At 35.7% G+C, this 21809-nt stretch overlaps 1 protein-coding gene across 5 annotated transcripts in view; it reads left to right on the forward strand.

The window, feature by feature from the left end:
* LOC108528945 (zinc finger CCCH domain-containing protein 13) overlaps positions 1 to 21809 on the forward strand; it is a 102497-nt gene that overhangs the window by 70699 nt on the left and 9989 nt on the right. For 2 of the 5 annotated variants that reach the window (XM_017870957.1, XM_017870956.1), the window contains exons 3-10: positions 1805 to 2269; positions 6401 to 6592; positions 10160 to 10243; positions 10588 to 11143; positions 15880 to 15983; positions 16379 to 17602; positions 18316 to 18840; positions 20915 to 21067. In XM_017870957.1, the coding sequence (XP_017726446.1) occupies positions 1805 to 2269; positions 6401 to 6592; positions 10160 to 10243; positions 10588 to 11143; positions 15880 to 15983; positions 16379 to 17602; positions 18316 to 18840; positions 20915 to 21067 (3303 nt within the window). The remainder of the gene's footprint in view (positions 1 to 1804; positions 2270 to 6400; positions 6593 to 10159; positions 10244 to 10587; positions 11144 to 15879; positions 15984 to 16378; positions 17603 to 18315; positions 18841 to 20914; positions 21068 to 21809) is intronic. The other 3 variants (XM_017870958.1, XM_017870959.1, XM_017870960.1) reach the window with 3 other exon arrangements.

The following is a 21809-nucleotide window of genomic DNA, read 5'->3' on the forward strand; positions in this document are numbered from 1 at the left end:
AAATGGCAGTTGAGAATGATATTCAAGAAAATAGGCAGGGACTGGGGAAAGCACCTATTTGATAGAATTTTTTTTGTGTGTGTATGATTTTGGGACTAGGTCAGCACAGCAGTATTTATGGAACATTGGTAAGATGGGAAAATTCTCTTATGTTGTACCTTTCTCTAAATTTTAATAAGATATTTAACAACTAGAATTGATCAGGAATATAGTACATATTTAATGACTTCTTATTGAATGAAAACTCCATTAACATTATTAAACATACTAATGAAGGGAAAATAGTAAGCAATTGAGTCTCATAGGAATGCTTGTATTAAGGGATTCTTCTCGTAACAAACCATAATTGTTTTAACTTCTTTGTAAGTACTTAAAAAATTGTTCCTCTCTATTTAGATGTCATTTTCTGAAATAAGGATAATTTCGGTGGAAGGATAGGGAGGTAGGTAAAGAACAAAATACAGTATCTAGATGTATTTGTAAAGACAGATGGGCGCATCATGAGAAAAAGATCTGGCACTAAGTGAACACATTTCCAGGCACAGCTGGTATTGGGGGAGGAGTAGAAGTGAAAGATATTTACAGAAAGGGATGGAGATATGTCAGATCTTTGCCTCTTGCCTTTGTCCTTAAACGGGATTTGTGGATATGGATATATGGACAAAGGAATTGGTGGGGGAGATAGGTTATTGATGAGGGTCTGAGGGCCTTGTGGTTACAAGATGTTTAGGTCCATGAGAAAGTCTGTGGGCCTAGCCACTAGACAAAGAGAAAAGGAGGTAAACTTATAATGTTTTGGGCATGAGGCTGCTAGAGTTGCCAAAATAGCCTCAGACTAGGGCAATTCCAGAGTATATCCAGAGTATACTTGCAGAAGAATCTGATAAAAAGGGCAGAATTTATTCTTTGAGGTTCTTTTGTTAATTCTTTGGCTTCATATCCGATTTGTTATAATCAGTTTATGCCCTTTCTAAATATATGTAAAGAGTGGTTTCTAATCTTTCCAAATTATGGGATTGACTAAGCCATTTAAGTTTTGGGTCTCTATTTCTTTATTATAAAATGACATGGTTTTTTCAGATAGTCAGTGTGATTCAGTCCAGCTTTTAAAAAGTGAAAGTATTTTTTTTTCTATGAAATGCTTTTTTGTTTGTTCGTTTTAAAGAGAAAAAGTCTCATCTTACTATGTTGCTTAGGCTGAACTCGAATTCCTGGATTCAAGCGATCCTCCTACCTCAGCCTTCCAAGTAGCTGGCACTGTAGGTACATGCCACCACACCCAGCTAGAAAGTGCTCTAAGAAAGCTTTAAAGACTTGCACACATGAGTGTTATACCATTAAAAAGTGCAGGAAAAGAGAGTGAATAACAATATCACTTAACCAGCTAGCTTACTCACCATAGGCTACCCTCAAGTACTTAAGTACTTTTGAGGAGGTCACATACGGTCTAGTTTAGCCTGGCTTAATAGTTGACAGAAAAGATTAAAGTAACTGAAGTGTCTTTATATATAAAAGTGGTTTCTAAAAAGTAGGCCATCAATGATAGGAGATCAACTTATTTGTTTCAGTTGTTTAGGATCTGTAAGTATAGGTAAGTCGGGGCAGAGGAAATTCATGTTCCGAGTTTAATGAAGAACATTGTTATCAAGTGTTAATTATCTTTGGGATTTTAGCTTCTTATTTTTTGCAAAGAACATGAATTGTCATTGTAATAAAATTTTTAAAGTTCTGTATTAAATATGTTGTCTGGTTTCCTGAAACTTTGTAAAGGCAATTACAGTCGATTTCCAAAATTGCATTATAGATACTAGGGGCAAACGAGACAGAGAAAAGGACTCAAGAGAAGAACGAGAGTATGAACAGGATCAGAGCTCTTCTAGAGACCACAGAGATGACAGAGAACCTCGAGATGGTCGGGATCGGAGAGATGCCAGAGATACTAGGGACCGAAGGGAACTAAGAGACTCCAGAGACATTCGGGACTCAAGAGAGATGAGGGATTATAGCAGAGATACCAAAGAGAGCCGTGATCCCAGAGATTCTCGGTCCACTCGTGATGCCCATGACTACAGGGACCGTGAAGGTCGAGATACTCATCGAAAGGAGGATGCATATCCAGAAGAATCCCGGAGTTATGGCCGAAACCATTTGAGAGAAGAAAGTTCTCGTACTGAAATAAGGAATGAGTCCAGAAATGAGTCTCGAAGTGAAATTAGAAATGACCGAATGGGCAGAAGTAGGGGGAGAGTTCCTGAGTTACCTGAAAAGGGTAAGGTTTTTGACTTGTCAATGAACTATGTCTTATATAGAAAGTATAACATCTCCTAAGATTTCTAATATGTTGTTTCTTACATTCGTTATCATTTTGTCACAGTAATTTTTAATTAATTGAACTTATAGTCTTCCTTATAAATTCCTAATTGGAATTACTAGTTAAAATAGCAGAAGGTAAATGGAGCTTGAGCTAGACCCCCCCAATTATATCCAGTCATGCCCGTCATCTTGATTAATGTAGAACACTAAGAAAATCACTATCAGACAAAAAAGTAGAATCACAAGGAAGTTACTTTCTTTTAAATAGTTATAAATATGATAAAATGTTCATTAAATTAAAGTAGAATTAAAGTGGTGGGTTTTCAAAATTGTTCGCATCAGAAATGACTGATTTGTGTATTCTTCAGTATTTGTACTTGCTTCAGACCCTGTCAAACTGCCACATGTCATTATCTTGAGCCATTTTTCTTTTCATAAAAAGTATTTGCCATCACCCAAATGACTTAAATATATTGTAACTATTTCCAAACTGCTGAGACTTAATTATCATGTCCTCTCTTTACCTCCACCTGCTTTTCTCCCCTCTCCCCAAACACTGCTGCAGAACTTTGATCACTTTTATTCTTTCCATTGGTCTGTTAGTCAATCCTTGGTCAGTATTACAGCTTCATATTTGTGTTGAGGGTCCTTTAGCTTCTTTGAGCTGCCTTGTGTTTTCTTGACCCTTTACTTTTTCATGTCAATTTTAGAAAACAGTTTTTAATTTCATAAAAAATTGTTGGATTTTATTTCAAATGCATCAACTTAATTTATAATATTTCCAATATTTTTTACATTTTTTTTTCCTGGGTATCCTCTATTTTTGTTGCCATTGTAAATAGTGCTTTTACATTTTGTAAGATAAAAAAAATTCTTAATTATGCATTTACATGGTTCAAAATTTTGAATGTATAAAAGGATATATAGTGAAAAGCCTCCCTTGTACCCTGACCACTCTTTTGCCAGCTTTGTATATATTCTTCCCAAAAAACATTTTACGCAAGCAAATAAATATTCATTTGATTTCCCCTCTGGATTTACAAAATAATTTTAAAACACTGGAAAAAACTATGTACTGTTTTATATCCTACTGTTTTCAACCAGTAAAAATATCTTTCATGTCTTTCTTTGTGGTAAACAGCTATTTTCTTCTTTTGGCACATGTTGTCTATTGTAGAATATACCATAAAGTCAGCAAGTGCTGCATTACTGGGTATTTTGGTTTTCCAATCTTTATCTCTTTCAAACAATGCTTTAGTGAATAACTGTGTACGTATGTCACTAAATGGTGTCTTTTAAAACATTGCATTTTCTAATGCTTTGTTGGTACATGGAAATGGTAATTGGCATTTGTATATTAATCTTACATTTAAATGATGTTGCTGTATTTTCTTGATCTAATTAGATTGTCTTAACAAATGTTCCTAGGAACAGACTGATTTGGCTCTTTTCTGATTATTAATTTTCTGTCAGTAACCTGCTGAGCATTTTTATCAATACAGTGTTAAATATAAGTAGAGTGGGCTTTGCTTTGTTTCAGATTTTAAAGGATTGTTGCTGGCATTTTATTACTAAGTATGGTGTTCGTGGATTTTTTGCAGATGCTTTTTATTGCATTAAGGATTAAGTTCTCTCGCCCCATTTCAGTTGTCAGAAAATACTCTGTTGAAAGTCAGTTCTTTGGGAAATGTATTTGTTAACTCTTATTTTGTGGCTCAGTGGTCTGTTTTTGTAAGTGTTCTACATATGCTTTCAAGGGAGTTGCATTTGTAATGGTTGAATGCAGAGTGTTTTCTCTAAGATAAAGTTTGTTTAACTACACTTTCAAATCTACATGTAATTTTTCTTAGTCTGCTTGTTCTGTCATTACAGAGAGGTGAGTTAAGTCTTCCACTATCATTGTGGAATTTGTACATTTGTTCATTTCTTCTTATAGTTTGATCATTTTTTTGTTTGACTACTTTTAGGCTTTGCTCTTAGGTACACATAAGATGAGTTGTTTATTTCTTTATTCATTATAGAATGACTGTTTATGCCAGGTTCAGGTTGAGCATCCCTAATCTGAAATTCTCCAAAATCTCAAACTTTTTAATGTATTTTCTTTCTTTCTTTTTTTTTTCAACTATAGCCACTAGCAACTCTGATAAAATCTAGCCATTTTGAGAGCTGACGTAACACTCAGAGGAAATGCTTATTGGAGTATTTTGGATTTCCAATGTTTCAGATTAGGGATGCTGAATCAATATAATGCAAATATTCCAAAATCCAAAACACCTGTGGTCCCAAGCATTTCAGATAAAGGGCATTCAGCCTGCATTTTTCTTGAAGATTGTTTTGCTGGCAGCTGTCTTTTGGTTAGTATTTGTTTGATATATCTTTTTCTATCCTTTCAGGCTTTTTTTTTTTTTTAATGTAACTCTAAACAACATATAATTTTAGACACAGTAAATCTCCTCATTGTATCTTCTTTCATTCTTAACTTTTAAATTTTTCATCTCTTTATCTGTTTTGCCTCTAGGTCATATTCTCAGACTTAACTTCTAGTTTACCAGTTCTTTCTTAGCTGCATCTGATTTGATGGTTAACCCATTCATTCCTAGATGTTATATGTAGCCTTTTTGTAGTCTTTAAAAATGTTTTACATTTTTTCTTCCTGGTCTTTAATTATTAAAATATTTTTCATATCTATTTTGATTATTAAAATACCCATAGAATCATGCTGTAAATCTTTTAGGTCTCAAAAGCCTGTTACATTTATATTCTTTGTGTTTTTGTTTGTTTTTTAAATCTTGGGGAAGTGCTTGTTGATTCTGACTTTGGGTGGGTTAGTTTGTCATATGTTCTTTTATGTTTGGAGTGAACTCATCTTTATCAAGATTGATTTGTGGTAATTCTATGAGGTTAAGGGCAGGGCCCTCAGAGTTTCCGTCTGTTTTTGCCAGATATTCCTAAATTATCACAGCCCCAGGACTGCTTCTTTCTCTACTTCTAACCCTCCCTGCTCAAAAAAGGTTTTTTTTTTTTTTAATTTCATTTTGTTTTGAAGTAATTAGGAATTCACAGGAGATTGCAAATAAATGTACAGGGAAACTTTGTTTATCCTTCTCCCAACTTCTCCAGTGTTAACATCTCACATCCTACCTGTAGTATAGTATCAAAACCAAACAACTGACATTGGTACAATCCATAGAATTTATTCAGATTTCACCAGTATACATGCACTTGGGTGTGTGTCTGTATGTAGCTTTATGCAGTTTTATCATATGTGTAGCCCATTTCCATAGTCAAGATACTCATCTGTAATATCCTAAGATTGCCTTTTATTATCCCCTTATAGCCACAATTCTCGCCTGGCCCCCGGCCCCAACCCCTGGCAGTCTCTTATGTGTCCTTTATCCTGTAATTGTCTCATAAATGGAATAATGCTGTATGTGTCCTGTTGAGATTGGCTTTTTCACTCAGCATAATTTTTTCTTGGGGTTCATCCAAGTTGTTGCAAGTATCAGTCATTTATTTTTATTGCCGAATAGTATTCCATGGCGTGCACGTGCCACAGTTTAATTGTTCACCCATTGAAAGACATTAGTGTACTTTGCAGGTTTTGGCTGTTACGAACAAAACCACTGTGAACGTTTGTTTCCCACATATGTTAATGAAAATTTTCACATACAATTTAATGTCATTAACCTTGGTGTTCTATGTTGGAATGTTTTCACTGTAAACTGTATTTAAGCAATAATACATACCCATTTTTTTCATTATTTTTATATATCTGTGAATTAGATATGAAGAAATAGTGTTTTTTTGGCGGGGGGGGACACGTTAACTTTAATGAATCTTATAGTTTTATGATTTTATCGTATGACTTTTATATAGATAGAGAAAACTGAGACTTTGTCTACTCAGGTCAGTCATTGGACACCTTGGTTGTTCTGATTCATTGCTTGATACTCTTTTCAGGAGTGATTACCACACTTTGGAATATTAAATATATATATATTAGTGGTTTTTAGGAGGAAAGATGTGACTGATGAAATTTGTTGAATAAAGTGTATGTGGTAAACATTTGTGACTGTCCTTTGTTTAGGAAGTCGAGGCTCAAGAGGTTCTCAAATTGATAGTCACAGTAGTAATAGCAACTATCATGACAGCTGGGAAACTCGAAGTAGCTATCCTGAAAGAGACCGATATCCTGAAAGAGACAGCAGAGATCAAGCAAGGGATTCTTCCTTTGAGAGAAGACATGGAGAGCGAGACCGTCGCGACAACAGAGAGAGAGGTTTGTCAAACAGAATTTTATTAAATAGTGAACAATATCAATTGGGTGAATTGTTTTTTAAAAGTTACCAATTTACTTTTTAATATAAAATATATTTTAAGGCTTGTGCTTGATGACACACTTGAAACTATTATATATACTCATATAATCTTTGTTCACATGGTTTGGGAGGGATTATGTCAATATCTAGTGACCAGTACCTACTGGCAACAAAGTGCAAAAACTTGGGTGCCCTGCTGTGTGTCTCTCATCTTAACCAAATAGCTTGCAAACCTTTAAAGAATGTAGATGGTTGGGTTCCATTCCAGGCAATTCTGATTCAAGAAATACCTAAACTTCACATCTGAGTATCCTGGCTACTCACTCATTCGCTGTGATCAATAGAATTTTATAAGGACTTTCAGAGAGGAGCAATAAAAAATAAAAATTAAAAAATTAAAAAAAAAATGATAGGGCTAGGGATTGTTTAGAGAAATATTTTATTTGTATTCTATCCTGAGAAGATATAGTATTTGCTTTAGCTAATTTTGCATTCTTATATGTCTTAAGCTAAAACTTTTTCTGTTCATCTATCAAATGATCTCTTAAATCAATTTTGAAGCAAGATTAGGAAGCACTTTTAAGAAGCGTTGTAAATACTTTCTTTGCCAATTTGGCAAGCTTTTGTTTCTGTACTTATTCGGGCCTTTAAACATTAAAAATTTTATGAAGGTCTTACTAACCTTGGCTGAAGTAAGGTTCACTATAATGCCTAGATTAATATAGCATGAAACTTGATGGCCCAGAGAATTGAATATTGATACTTTATTATGGGCTGAATCAAAGAGGTAATATTATATCTTGATTGGTTAGTAGTAGAAGAAGAATAAAGTTTCTAAGGCATCATCTACTTTTGGGAGCATAGATAGGATCAGAAGTAGGAGAATTGATTGGGTTGAGTTTGTATGGTAAGCCTAATGCATTTTGGTTAAAAGATATGTAGAATTTCCTTAGTTACAGATAGGGCTGGAGTTTCTATGTTCTGTTTTGATATCTGAAATTATTTCTTCCCTAGGACTTTTAGAACTGATGATACTTTTTTTAAAATCTCTTTTTTCCTTTTTTTCTATTTTCATATCCTTGCTCAGATTTTTCTCATCTCATGCCTGAATTCAGTAGTACCATTTGGTTTCAATCTTATGGTTAGTTCAGCCACATTGATCTTCTGCTAGGTGCCAAGAACTCTGATAATTGCTTTACATATATTCTGACTTAATCTTTACAATATCCTTGTAAGTGTAGGTATGATAAAACAATTCATGTTTTCAGAGTTTTGGGGATTAGATCTAAGAGTAGTAAGATTACAATATTATAGAGAAGTAGGTTCCAGATCTGGAATTCAAACTCAGGTCTTCTGAATTCAGTTCTCTATTTTAATTTTACTGTAACTACTTCGATAATTATCAGATGTATGATTGAAATAAAAATATATTTTGGAGGCTAATGAATATTTTACAAATATTTGTTGAGTACCCATGTTAGGCACTTTGCTAGGCACTTGAGGTACAATAATTCTTATCCTTGTAGAATTTAATGGGGAGAGGGAAGAACTCCCCATCCAAAAAAGCAAAGTAGGATGAATGCTACTACTCTATATAAAAGTTCTGTGAGAAGACAAAGGAGCAAACTCAATTCTGAGCAATTCCAAGAAAGCTGTCTAAAGAAGTGACATCTGAATTAGGGCCTGAAGGATAAAAGGAAACTATAGAAGGAGCACTTTACAGGGAGAGGGTGCAGCATGTATAGACACCAGGACTGAAAGAAACATGTGCTTCGGAGTAGTAAGGAATTATGTTACAAAATTGAAGTCAGAGTATGCTATAATTGGCAAGGTAGAAAAGAAGCCAGAGAAAAGGACTGATGAAAGACGATAGGCCAGGTAGTAAATGACCCAACTTTAGCCTAGTCAGGCTAAAAATTTGATTTTAATTGCCTTTCACTGCCTACAAGATAACTGCTTTTAAGCCGTTGGAAGAAATAATTTTCATCAAAAACATATTAAGGATGTTGGGAAAGATTGAAAACAAGGATACCAATTAGACTGTTGATGACATAGGCATCTAAGAAGACCTGATCAAGGTCTGAGTTAATAACTATATCTGTGGGGACAGAGAAAGGAACAAAGAAATATTTTAGAAGTGAAGTTGATGGTACTTGGATATGATGAGACTTACACAACTCAGAGATTATCAGCTTTAATGAATTGGTATGTCGTTTATTAAAATAAGGAAATGTGTAAGTAGAAGCACATCTTTGAATAACACATTTTGGGGGAAAGATAGGGGAAGATAGTTTAGACATACTAAAGTGATGTTCTTATATTCTTTGCATTTTCCTTTGAAGAAAGCATTGATATTTTGGTTGGGAAAATAAAATATATCTCCCATTAAAGCATGTCTGAATAGTCTATTTGCTGATATTGCTGTAATTAGAAATTTAAAGTATGATTTGCTATAAGTTATGGTATTGAGTTTGTTTCAGGTTATCTTGTAATGATTATGATGTTGGTATGACTCCTTCAAACTAGGAATTCAGACAATACAAAAGATGGGTAGATAGCATTCTAGGAATCCAAAGTATGATACAGAAGAGCCACTTGAAGTTGGTTTCATCAAAAGTAAAAGCATTTAAGAAAACTGACTTCTAATGCATCTATCATCTCTGTGACATTGGGAAGACAACTTTGGAGCATAATTTCTGTTTTTAAATAGAAGGGGGGAGAAGCGACTGTGTAGGATTTCATTTTGATTTCACTTTAAAATGCTATGATCATTTGTATCTGGGTCTATAACCTCTAAAATAGTAAAGATAGATAGATCTTGTCTTTTTAATCAGTGATTAGGAAGGGAAATCCAAAGTACCATATTGAACCCTTCCTAGAAACATCCTAAAATTATTCTGCTTAATGAGTTGATGTTAGATGTTCCACTTACCAACCTGTTGGCCTTATTATTATGATATTTATCAAACAACCAGTAGATATATAGTATGTAAATGGAAACATCACAGTAGCCTAGATCAGACTACAGTAGTTGCTTTGAAAATGACTATCTCTTTGAAAAGTTCATGCCATCCTCTTATACGTTTTTTTATCCCAGACTAATTTTCTGCTCAACGGGGTATTTGGGCAGCATGCATTCATTTACTCTGTTTATGTGATTTGTGTGTACATGGAAAAAATTTAAATAGAATGTGATGAGGTTATCAGTTAACATTTTAAGAAAACAACTCTTCATCTGAGTAGTCATTTATATAATTAAGTAAAGCTTCTAATTTATTAGTAATTGGTTATTAATTACAAATATATATCACTAATATGAAACACTTTTTACATTTATTTCAAGATTGCTAGACATCAGTACCCTTAATATTACAGTTCATGATAAGAGATTGATATTGCAGCAACAAATTCTGACATATGTTTTGTTCACTATATTTTCCTCACATAATAGCTGCACTTTGATTTGTATATATTTTGGCCTGAAATTAGAGGTGTGACTTACGAGGGAAATTTTTTTTTTCCTTCAGCTCCTATGTTCTACACCTCCTGCTGCCCCTATCCTTTGCCACCAGTGTTCTCAGGTCCTGCTGGGGGGACAGAGAAGATCAGAGGTGAAGGGTAGAGATGGCAGAAAGTGGGGTTGGAGCAGTGGGCTGGAGGTAGGGTAGGGAGCATGCAGAGAAAGATCAAAGGTGGATCAGTGGGAGTGGGGAAGGGGGTTGACGGGGAGCAGGAAACATGGTAGTTAGAGGGCAAATAAAAATTATCTTTAAAAAATTTAAGGTCTAGGGGTGATTGTTACTTGGATATTAAGTTAAAATTAAATATGCTACTCGGTTTGTAATTTGTTGCCAGTGTGACCCTATACACAGATAAAATTTAAGATTTACCATGCTGTCTTACCAATAGGTTATCTGTCAAATTAATCACTGACAAAACTTGATTTTCATTGTAGATCAAAGACCAAGCTCACCAATTCGACATCAGGGAAGGAATGACGAGCTTGAGCGTGATGAAAGAAGAGAGGAACGAAGAGTAGACAGAGTGGATGATAGAAGAGATGAAAGGGCTAGAGAGAGAGATCGGGAACGAGAACGAGACAGGGAGCGGGAGAGAGAGAGGGAACGTGAACGGGATCGGGAAAGAGAAAAAGAGAGAGAACTAGAAAGAGAACGTGCTAGGGAACGGGAGAGAGAAAGAGAAAAAGAGAGAGATCGTGAAAGGGATAGAGACCGAGACCACGATCGAGAGCGGGAAAGAGAGAGGGAGCGAGACAGGGAAAAAGAACGGGAACGAGAAAGAGAAGAAAGAGAGAGGGAAAGAGAGCGAGAACGGGAGAGAGAGCGAGAGCGAGAACGGGAACGAGAAAGAGCGAGAGAAAGGGATAAAGAACGAGAACGCCAGAGGGATTGGGAAGACAAAGACAAAGGACGAGATGACCGCAGAGAAAAGCGAGAAGAGATCCGAGAAGATAGGAATCCAAGAGATGGACATGATGAAAGAAAATCAAAGTAAGAATAATTATCAGTCAGTTATTATATGTATCTGGTGTTTAAAGTTTTTTTACCCAGCACTTTGGGAGGCCGAGGCGGGCAGATTCCTTGAGGCCAGGAGTGGGCAACATGGCAAACTCCATCTCTACAGAAAATACAAAAATTAGCTGGACATAGTGGTACATGCCTGTAGTCCTAGCTACTTGGGAGGCTGAGATGGGAGGATTGTTTGAGCCTGAGAGGCAGAGGTTGCAGTCAGCCAAGGTTATGTTGTTGCACTCCAGCCTGGGTGGAGACCTTGTCTCCAAAAAAAAAAAAAAAAAAAAAAAGTTTTTTCAGTTGTCTAGAAAAAATAATTTTTAAATTAAGACAGGAATCAGTGAACTTGTATCCCATCACATCCCCTAGACTAGTCACCAAGGGATATCACCTGTGCCATTCTGATGATCCTTCATGAGTTTTATGTGCTTGTAATTATGGAGTCACTACCCCTAGGCTGCAGGAAGCATTCACAATGTTTTAGAACTGAGGGAATCCTTGTAATCACTGCATGGTTCAAAGATGAGAGAAAAGGAAGTGTCTTCTCTTGTGCCTGTGGAGTAGTTTCTTTGGAGTCAAAAGATGTGTTCTTGGGTGTCTCATATATCTGAGGGCATCGACTGCCACAACACCAGACGTGCGCCCGCCGCTCACCCCCTTTTTAACCAAAAAAAGCGCTTACTTGCTCAAATATCTAGGAAGTTGGAGATTAGCTTTTGCTTGTTCCGATGTGGCTATATCCAGATTCTCAAACAAAGCATTAGCAGTTTCCGTCTCTCCAGTTTCCCTCTGAATTAATTTCAGTCTCAGAAAGGTTTTCTCCAGATGATGGCTAAGATGGCTCCAGAGTTGTCCCTGTCATCTTGGCAGTCCTCTCTGTGTTGGGGCTGTCATTAGTTGATGGGGAGACTGTAATTGACTAAGCTGATCCCAGTGTTCGTGAGAATTCTAGACTCCAATTGGTCAATTTTGAAGTTCTATGGGTACAAAACAAAACTTTTATTAGAGTTAACTGCTTTTTTGCCTCCAACTGGGATAAACACTGGTTTACCTTGCCAAAACATACTGAGAAAATAATTTATGTATCTTCAGTTTTCTTGCTCCTACCTCCAGCTCGTTTGCCACAGGGTGAATACAGGCTCCCTACTTTAGGCTTTTTTCATCCTCACTATTGTGGGTTATGGTTAGGGCCAAACAACACAGCACAGAAGTAGAACCTTCTTCCCTTAGGTCTTGGCTTCTCTTTAATCTGCAGCCATGGTTTTCTGTAGTACACCCCCTGGATTACTTTCCTGCTTTCCTCTCCTTACATTTTGAACAATCTTACCTGAACATAAACTTCAGAGATACCTTTTTTAACACATGGAGGCACAGGTACATATTCCCGCCCTCCCTACGCCCTACTTTTCTGACCTCTTTATTTTCTAAGATTAAAATTCTGAAATCTTTGTTATTTATCTTTTATTCAGTCCTATGTTTTCATTAATACAGATTGAGCATCCCAAATCCAAAAATTCAGAATTTGAAATGCTCTAAAATCTAATGCTTTTTAAGCGCTGACATGACACTCAGGGGAAATGCTCATTGGAACATTTCAGATTTTCAGATAAAGGATGCACAACCAGTAAGTACAATGCAAATATTCAAAACCCAAAGCATTTCATGGATAAGGGATACTCAAACTGTATTTTTTTCATGCTTCTGATATCTGCTTATAATAGCAAAAGTTTTTCTGGTTTTTCATGGTTAGACAATCTAAGAGTTGACAGTGACCCCAGAAATTTAGAAGTTGAATAACTCTCTAACAGAAACTACGTGAGATTAATATCTTAATCTTTCATTAACTGTATTGTCATCTCAGTAGTTCAGTTTATCCAGCACTTTTTTTAACTGCTGTTATGTAGAAGGTTTGCCAAATTGCCGTATTTTATTTTACTCTAATTGTGTTTATTTAGGTATTTCCTAGAAATAACTTTTTCTCATGTAACACATCACCACATAAGTTAGTAGCTTAAAACAACAACCATTTATTTGCTCATGATTCTGTGGATTGGCAGTTTTTCTTGGGCTCAATAGAGTGGTTGTTCTACTGGTCTCACTTGGAGTAACTCATATATCAACATTCCATCTGACAATGCAGCTGGGCCTGGAGGCCCAGGATTGTCTCACTCATGTGTCTGGCAAACAGGACATCTTGTTTCTCCTTCACTTGACCCCCTGAACTTCAGTAGTCTAAACTCTGCTTTACATGTGATGGTATAAACATAGCAAGAGGGCAGAAGCTGAAGCGGCAAGGCCTCCTGAATCGTCTTCACATTTGCACAGTGTCACTTTCACCCCCTTCTCTTGTCATAGCATGTCATTAGATATGAAAAATGGGGAAATAGGCCAGTTATTGATGGGAGAGGAGCCTTGGATAAAGTAGTACACAAGCTTGGGCCTGTGAATTGTCATATTACACCTGGGGCCTTCTCCACATGATTGCTCATCTATATAAAGGAGCCGTCTAGGATATACATGTGTTGCAATGTTTTTGTTTTATTTTTATTTCAATAGCTTTTGGGGTACAAGAGGTTTTTGGTTACCTGGATGAATTCTGAGATTTTAGTGCACCTGTCACCTGAGTAGTGTACATTGTACCAAACATGTACGTTTTTGTCCCTCACTCTTCTCCCACCCTCCCCGTTCTGAGCCTCCAAAACCCATTATATCACTCTGTATGCCTTTGCATACTCATAGCTTAGCTCTCACTTACAAGTGAGAGCAAGTTGCTGCAAAAGACATTATTTTGTTTTGTTTTGTTTTGTTTTTAAGAAAACAAAATGGCTAAGTAATACTCCATTAAAAAATACTTTTTTTATGGCTTTTTATGGCTAAGTAATATTCCATGGTTTCATGGTGTATATATACCACATTTTCTCTATCCACTCATTGGCCAGTGGGCACTTACGTTGGTTCTATATCTTTGCAGTTGTGAATTTTGCTGCTATAAACATACATGTGCATGTGTTTTTTTCATAGGATGACTTCTTGTCCTTTGGGTAGATACCCAGTAGTGGGATTGCTGGATCAAACATCTCCTTTTAGTTCTCTAAGGAATCTCTATACTGTTTTTCATAGAGGTTGCACTTATTTACATTCCCACCAGCAGTGAATAAGCATTCCCTTTTCATCATGTCTATGCTAACATTTACTGTTTTTTTTACTTTTTAATGGCCATTTTTGTAGAAGTAAGGTGGCATCTCATTGTGGTTTTAATTTGTATTTCCCTGATGATGAGTGATTTTGAGCATTTTTTTCATATGTTTGTTGGCTGTTTGTATGTCTTCTTTTGAGAAATGTCTATTTATGTCCTTTGTCCACTTTTTGATTGATTGTTTATGTTTTTCTTGCTGATTTGTTTGACTTTCTGATAGATTCTGGATACTAGTCCCTTGTTGGATGCATAGTTTGCAAGTATTTTCTCCCATTCTATGGGTTTTCTTTGTTATTTATTTTGCTGTGCAGAAGCTTTTTAGTTTAATTAGGTTCCATTTATTTCTTTTTGGTTTCGTTGCATTTGCTTTTAGAATCTTGGTCATGAAGTCTTTGCCTAGGCCATTGTCCAAAAGAGTTTTCCCAGTGTTAATTTCTAGAATTTTAATGGTTTCAGGTCTTAGATTTAAGTCTTTGATCCATCTTGAGCTGATTTTTGTTTGAGGTGAGAGAGATCCAGTTTCATTCTTTTACATGTGACTTGCCAGTTTTCCTACCACCATTTAGTGAATAGGATGTCCTTTCCCCATCATGTCTTGTATGGTTTGTTGAAGATCGTTTGGCTTTATTTCTGGGTTTTCTATTCTGTTCCATTGGTCCGTATATACAGTATGTTTCTTAATTTTCGACCATAGTATTTATAAACAAACAATGTTAATGAAAAACAGGTAGTCAAATTTTGATGAAAATGGGGAAAACACTAGAATAAGTACCCAAGAGATATAAAATGCTACTCATTTAAAGCTCAACTAAGGAACAAAAGTATAATGAACATATGAATTATTTTATTAATTTGTCAACAAGAAAGTGATTTCCAAGAAAGGAAAAGGAACTGATTTTACAGTATACCCACAACATATCTGGCTCTGGGTTTATGACATAACTAATTTATTCCTCACTGCAGTTTTATGAGATGGACTCTCATTTCCCACCCACCCAGTCCCACCCCCCCATTTTCAGATGAGGAAACTAAGGTTCAGTGACTTCGAGGAACTTTCCAAAGGCTGCATAATAACTAATGTAGTTGTAAGTTGAACTCATAGCTTTTTTACTTCAAAGCCAATGTTAGGTTTTCTCATTCAGCTCTGCAGCGTAAGGCATTTTTATATCATAAGAATGCAAAATTGCTGAATGTTTATATTAGAGGGTACATTAATATATTGATTTCTGTGCTGCATGTTACCACCTTGCGGTATTTAAATCTGGCAATTTTCACTTGAGTATTCTACATGTATAATGAAGAAGAAGAAGAAATGTTGTGTATTTTAAGTTCACAATTCTTAGCAAATGAAGTAAAGAATTTTTATTAAAGACACTGAATATCCTTTGTATGATATACCTCTGGCAATATTGCTTTTCTACAATTATATATTCCAGTTATAGTAAAGAGATACTAGTAAAACAAAGAAATCTCTTTTGCCCCTAGAATTTTATAAATTGTGTTTGCTTGCCCAATTTAGGAAGCGCTATAGAAATGAAGGTAGTCCCAGCCCTAGACAGTCTCCAAAACGCCGGCGTGAACATTCTCCGGACAGTGATGCCTACAACAGTGGAGATGATAAAAGTAAGCAGACTCTGTTTTCTGTCTCTCTATATTCATATTCATTTGTAACCATGAAACCATCCTTTCATACTAGTAGGAACTGATGAATTAAGATTTTTAAAAAGTTGTCTTGCTTTGCTGTCTCTAAATATCTCCTTTTGTGACTAAAGTATGTGTTAGAGTACTGTCATTTTCTACTATTTATAGTAAAGCCATATTTTTATTTTGACTAAAATTATTGTCATTTGAAAAGTTTTAAAATGATCTTGATCTCTTGACCTCGTGATCCACCTGCCTCACTCTCCCAAAGTCCTGGGATTATAGGTGTGAGGAGAGATTGGCTTATTATAATTTATGTGTGCCATGCAGTGGTTATTAACCTGGTGAGAGTGTGATTGCTTTTATCTTTTATATAGATGAAAAACACAGACTCTTGAGCCAAGTTGTGCGACCTCAAGAATCTCGTTCTCTTAGTCCTTCGCACCTCACAGAAGACAGACAGGGCAGATGGAAAGAGGAGGACCGTAAACCAGAAAGGAAAGAGAGTTCAAGGCGCTATGAAGAACAGGAACTCAAGGAGAAAGTTTCTTCTGTAGATAAACAGAGAGAACAGACAGAAATCCTGGAAAGCTCAAGAATGCGTGCACAGGACATTATAGGACACCACCAGTCCGAAGATCGAGAGACATCTGATCGAGCTCATGATGAAAACAAGAAGAAAGCAAAAATCCAAAAGAAACCAATTAAGAAAAAGAAAGATGATGATATTGGAATAGAGAGGGGTAACATAGAGACAACGTCTGAAGATGGTCAAGTATTTTCACCAAAAAAAGGACAGAAAAAGAAAAGCATTGAAAAAAAACGTAAAAAATCCAAAGGTGATTCTGATATTTCTGATGAAGAAGTAGCCCAGCAAAGTAAGAAGAAAAGAGGCCCACGGACTCCCCCTATAACAACTAAAGAGGAATTGGTTGAAATGTGCAATGGTAAGAATGGTATTCTAGAGGACACCCAGAAAAAAGAAGATACAGCATTCAGTGACTGGTCTGATGAGGATGTGCCTGACCGTACAGAGGTGACAGAAGCAGAGCATAGTGCCACCGCCGCTACTCCTGGTAGTACCCCTTCTCCTCTATCTTCTCTTCTTCCTCCTCCACCGCCTGTGGCTACTGCCACTGCTACAACTGCGCCTGCAACTCTTGCTTCCACTACAGCTGCTGCCGCCACCTCTTTCAGCACATCTGCCATCACCATTTCCACCTCTGCCGCCCCCACCAGTACCACCAATAATACTTTTGCCAATGAAGACTCACACAGAAAATGCCACAGAACACGAATGGAAAAAGTAGAGGCACCTCATGTGACTATAGAAGATGCACCACATCGCAAACCTGTGGATCAAAAGAGGAGCAGCAGCCTTGGGAGCAATCGAAGTAACCGTAGTCATACGTCTGGTCGTCTTCGCTCCCCATCCAATGATTCTGCCCATCGAAGTGGAGATGACCAAAGTGGTCGAAAGAGAGTACTGCACAGTGGCTCAAGAGATAGAGAAAAAACAAAAAGCCTGGAAATCACAGGAGAGAGAAAATCTAGGATTGATCAGTTAAAGCGTGGAGAACCCAGTCGAAGTACTTCTTCAGGTAATAAAATTGAATTATGATCTAGTCACTGTTTCATAGGTTAGTATATTTTATACATATTTTAATTCTAAAGTAATGCTAAATTGGTTACTTTACATGTTGCCTTAAATTTTATGGAACTTTTTAAAGAAAAGCTTAGCTGCCCCATCAAAATGTTACCTGTTATCACATTAAGACCAACATTATAATAGAAATACATACAATAGTGTTAATCAGTTTAGTATCAGGATTTTAGTAGTATGTCTTGGTAGAAGGGTTTATGTGTTCAAGTCCCTTATCAATGCTTATGATTTTAACCTTCCTGCTGTTCTTCATGTAGTCAAGGCTGCCTCTTTTGACCACAGAAAATAAGATAGGGGAGTAGGAAGAGATCAAATAATGGAGTGATTAGTTCTATTAATGCCTAATCATTTTATGTACTTCTTGGAAGATATTTTATGGTTATAGTGGAAATAGACAAGGAAACTTTTTTTAATTTATTAGAACTTTGAGAGAGGAATTTTTCTTAAAATGACATATATTTGGATATTTATAGAGAGAAATATATATGTAGAATATAGAAATATATAGAACATATAGAGAATATGGAATGTAGAAAATTACATAGAATATGGAAAAACGTAAATTATGTTTTAAAGGATCCTGAAATGAAACATTTTGTTTCTATTTTATCGTGTGCTAATAACTCTTTGTATATGGTATATTTATTTTAGATCGCCAGGATTCAAGAAGCCATAGTTCAAGAAGAAGTTCTCCAGAGTCAGATCGACAGGTCCATTCAAGATCTGGGTCATTTGATAGCAGAGACAGGCTTCAAGAGCGAGATCGATATGAACACGATAGAGAGCGCGAGAGAGAGAGGAGAGATACGAGGCAGAGAGAATGGGACCGAGATGCTGATAAAGATTGGCCACGCAACAGGGATCGAGATAGATTGCGAGAACGAGAACGAGAGAGAGAAAGAGACAAAAGGAGAGACTTGGATAGGGAAAGAGAGAGACTAATTTCTGATTCTGTTGAAAGGGACAGGGACAGAGACAGAGACAGAACTTTTGAGACTTCTCAAATAGAGTCTGTGAAACGCTGTGAAGCAAAACTGGAAGGTGAACATGAAAGGGATCTAGAAAGCACTTCCCGAGACTCTGTAGCCTTGGATAAAGAGAGAATGGATAAAGATCTGGGATCTGTGCAGGGATTTGAAGATATAAATAAATCCGAGAGAACTGAGAGTCTGGAAGGTGAGTGCTACCTCTTTTTCGGTGATACTGCTTTCTTTCTTTTCAGATTTCATGGGAAACAACTATTTTCTTTTGAAAGGGCATCCACTAATAGGCAGATTGACTCCATTCTCCATTCTTTTATAGGGGAAGTAGATATGAGAAGGAAAAGGCCTGTAAGATAGAGACATATATATATGTATTTTTTTTAATGTGGTCCCCTCAGTAGTACCATTAAGGCAGATTTGGTTCACATAAACCTAAATGAAATAAAAGATTGTTTAGATGCAATGCATATAGATGTTGAAGAATAACCATCACATCCTTTTCTTAGATGTTAAAAAAATAAGATTACAAAAATTGAAATGACTTCTTAGTTCAGAGAGGGATTCAGATAATTATTACTGAATCCCTATTTTCTAGGGCAGTTTAGAACAAATATATGAAACAATAACACTACCTGAAACTGTGTTTAATGTCGGATTGACTAGAATCCCACTGGTACTCCCCAGTCTTAGAATAGGAACGCTAAGTCCATATCAACCTTTTGGCCCACTCAGAGCCAGCCCCAGCTGTGTGAAACCTCACTCTCCATGCTTCTACTCTTTACCCTTCAGTCCCCATTTACTAGACAAGCTGACTCGTGCCTTTCCATTCTCTGCCCTTCTTTGTACCACTCATACCATTGCCTGATAGACCTTTTTCTTTTATCTCATCTTTCTTACTCAAACTTCAAGTCCCAATTTATACATTATTTTCTCGATGAAGCCTTCTCTGCTCGAGGCACTTACTGTTTCAAATTCATCTCTTCATATTACATTTTCATCTCAATTTTGAGTATAAATAGCATCAAATCATGAAGCGTGGTTCTGATGGAGGTACAACCCTGGGATATAATTGAATTAATCATTATAATAGCTCTCTGTGATTAAAGTCAGTATCCCTCATCTCTAAAATATATAATTTGCTAGTTATGATCACAGACAATATAGCATAGAAATGTATAGCTGAATCACTTGCTATGTGATTTAAAGTTTTTACTCAAAGTAGGAAAATGAGTTGGATCACCTTGAAAAATGAAAAATCCTGTTGTGTGCATTTATGTTTAGATGTATGTTTATATGACAAAGTTACTAAAATTGGTTACCTTACAAGTGACTTAGTGAGGATATGGGGAGATTGCTATAGAATTTAATAACATGGAAAATCACTAGAATGACTAGAAATGTCTCATAACTTCTTATATTTTATTTGCTGCAAATTCATACCCATAAAGCATACGGTTACATTTTGAAACTTAGTATTGTAGATTCAGTGAAATGTATGGTTAGCTAGTGATTATAAACGTTAAGTGTATTCTGTAATTTTAGGATTAAGTTCACAACTAACTCACCAAGACACAAAGTTTAGCATAGGTGGTTGAAAAAAGTTGGCAAAATAAAAAAATAGAACATACACTAGTGGTACTCACAAAGTTATTTTAATTGTATTAAAGCATTCTTCTAAAATTGTGTTCATCAGTGAAAAAAGATCATTGAGATAGGGAGGAGGAATTGAGATGTAGAGAGAGAATTAATGGCACTTCTTGTATTTTTACCTCACTGCTGTAAAGTTTATATAATGAGCTAAATAATATGAACTAAGATATAAGCTTCAAGTAAATTTTTTAAATAAGTTTGCAAGTTTTTAAATTACTTTAGATAAATTGTGAAAATTTGAAAATGTAACTTCAAAATCTTTTGAAGTTAGATTTGTCTGAGTTTTAAAGTTTTAAATTATCAAAAATTAACACAACACACAATCAACATTAGTATGTTAGTAGTAGCTTTTATTTGTCATAATTTGATCTTATAACCTGTTCTGATAATTGCTGTACAGATTGTATTCTTGCTGTTAAAATTTAATTTACCTAATTAAATTTTATTTTTGTTTTCTTTTGATACTGTCAAGTATTTGAATAATTAAGAGATGTAGTTTTCTGATGAAAAGATGTTTTCACATTGTTATAATGTGTGTACCCTCTACCTTTTGGTTTGACTTAGTCATCCTCTCCCTTTAACATTGCCTTTGATCTGAAATTAATTTGTCTATTTAGCAGGAGATGACGAGTCCAAGTTAGATGATACACATTCATTAGGCTCTGCTGCTGGAGAAGGATATGAGCCAATCAGTGATGACGAACTAGATGAAATTCTGGCAGGTGATGCAGAAAAGAGGGAGGACCAACAGGATGAGGAGAAGATGCCAGGTAACCATTTGCAGAGGTGGTTAAACATGAAAGTTACCTGTTATGTGGTATGAGAGTATTCTTACCTTCTACTCTGTAAAAATTGACCTAAGGCACTTATAATTTTTCCCTTTATATTTTACTTAAGGTTGAAAGGCCAATAAAATGAAAAGTATAGCCTGTGCGCCTGCCCATTTTTAAGTGGGCATTGTCTGAATTAGAAAGGCCCTCATTTAAAATAGCAAATTCTAAAGTTTATTTTCCAGAATTTAAGAATCATATTATATGACTTGGAATCTAAACAAATACTGATTGTCTAGCAGTGTTCTTTCTACATGGTAGGCATATGGTACAAAGCTTCGCAACTGTGGTGACATAAGCCAACTTTTTAAACAACCTGCCAAAAATTTACAGTAGTTGAAATTATATTTGAACACTATATACCTCTATCAATTTTCTAAATTTGGTAATTATTTTGACTTACAGTACTTTGCGTGTTACCAGAACTCACTCTAATGATTAGGCCATGAAGCAACATCCCTTAACATTCCTCTTGAATCATTCCAATTAGCTTCTGATCGTTACTAACAGTGTTTTTAAATCACAGTGAGGATCTTTTCTTTGATTATATAAAATGTGAAATTTTTATTTTAATTTGCTCTTATGTTTTGCAATTTTTTCTACTGATGTAGAAGGTATGTATGATTGTTATCTTTGTTATTTTCTGGTATTAGGTATTTCTAAGTAGAACATTATTTCTTCA

Source organism: Rhinopithecus bieti, unplaced genomic scaffold (genome assembly GCF_001698545.2).
Source record: "Rhinopithecus bieti isolate Rb0 unplaced genomic scaffold, ASM169854v2 scaffold_5273, whole genome shotgun sequence".
In the NCBI taxonomy this organism is placed as follows: Eukaryota; Metazoa; Chordata; class Mammalia; order Primates; family Cercopithecidae; genus Rhinopithecus; species Rhinopithecus bieti.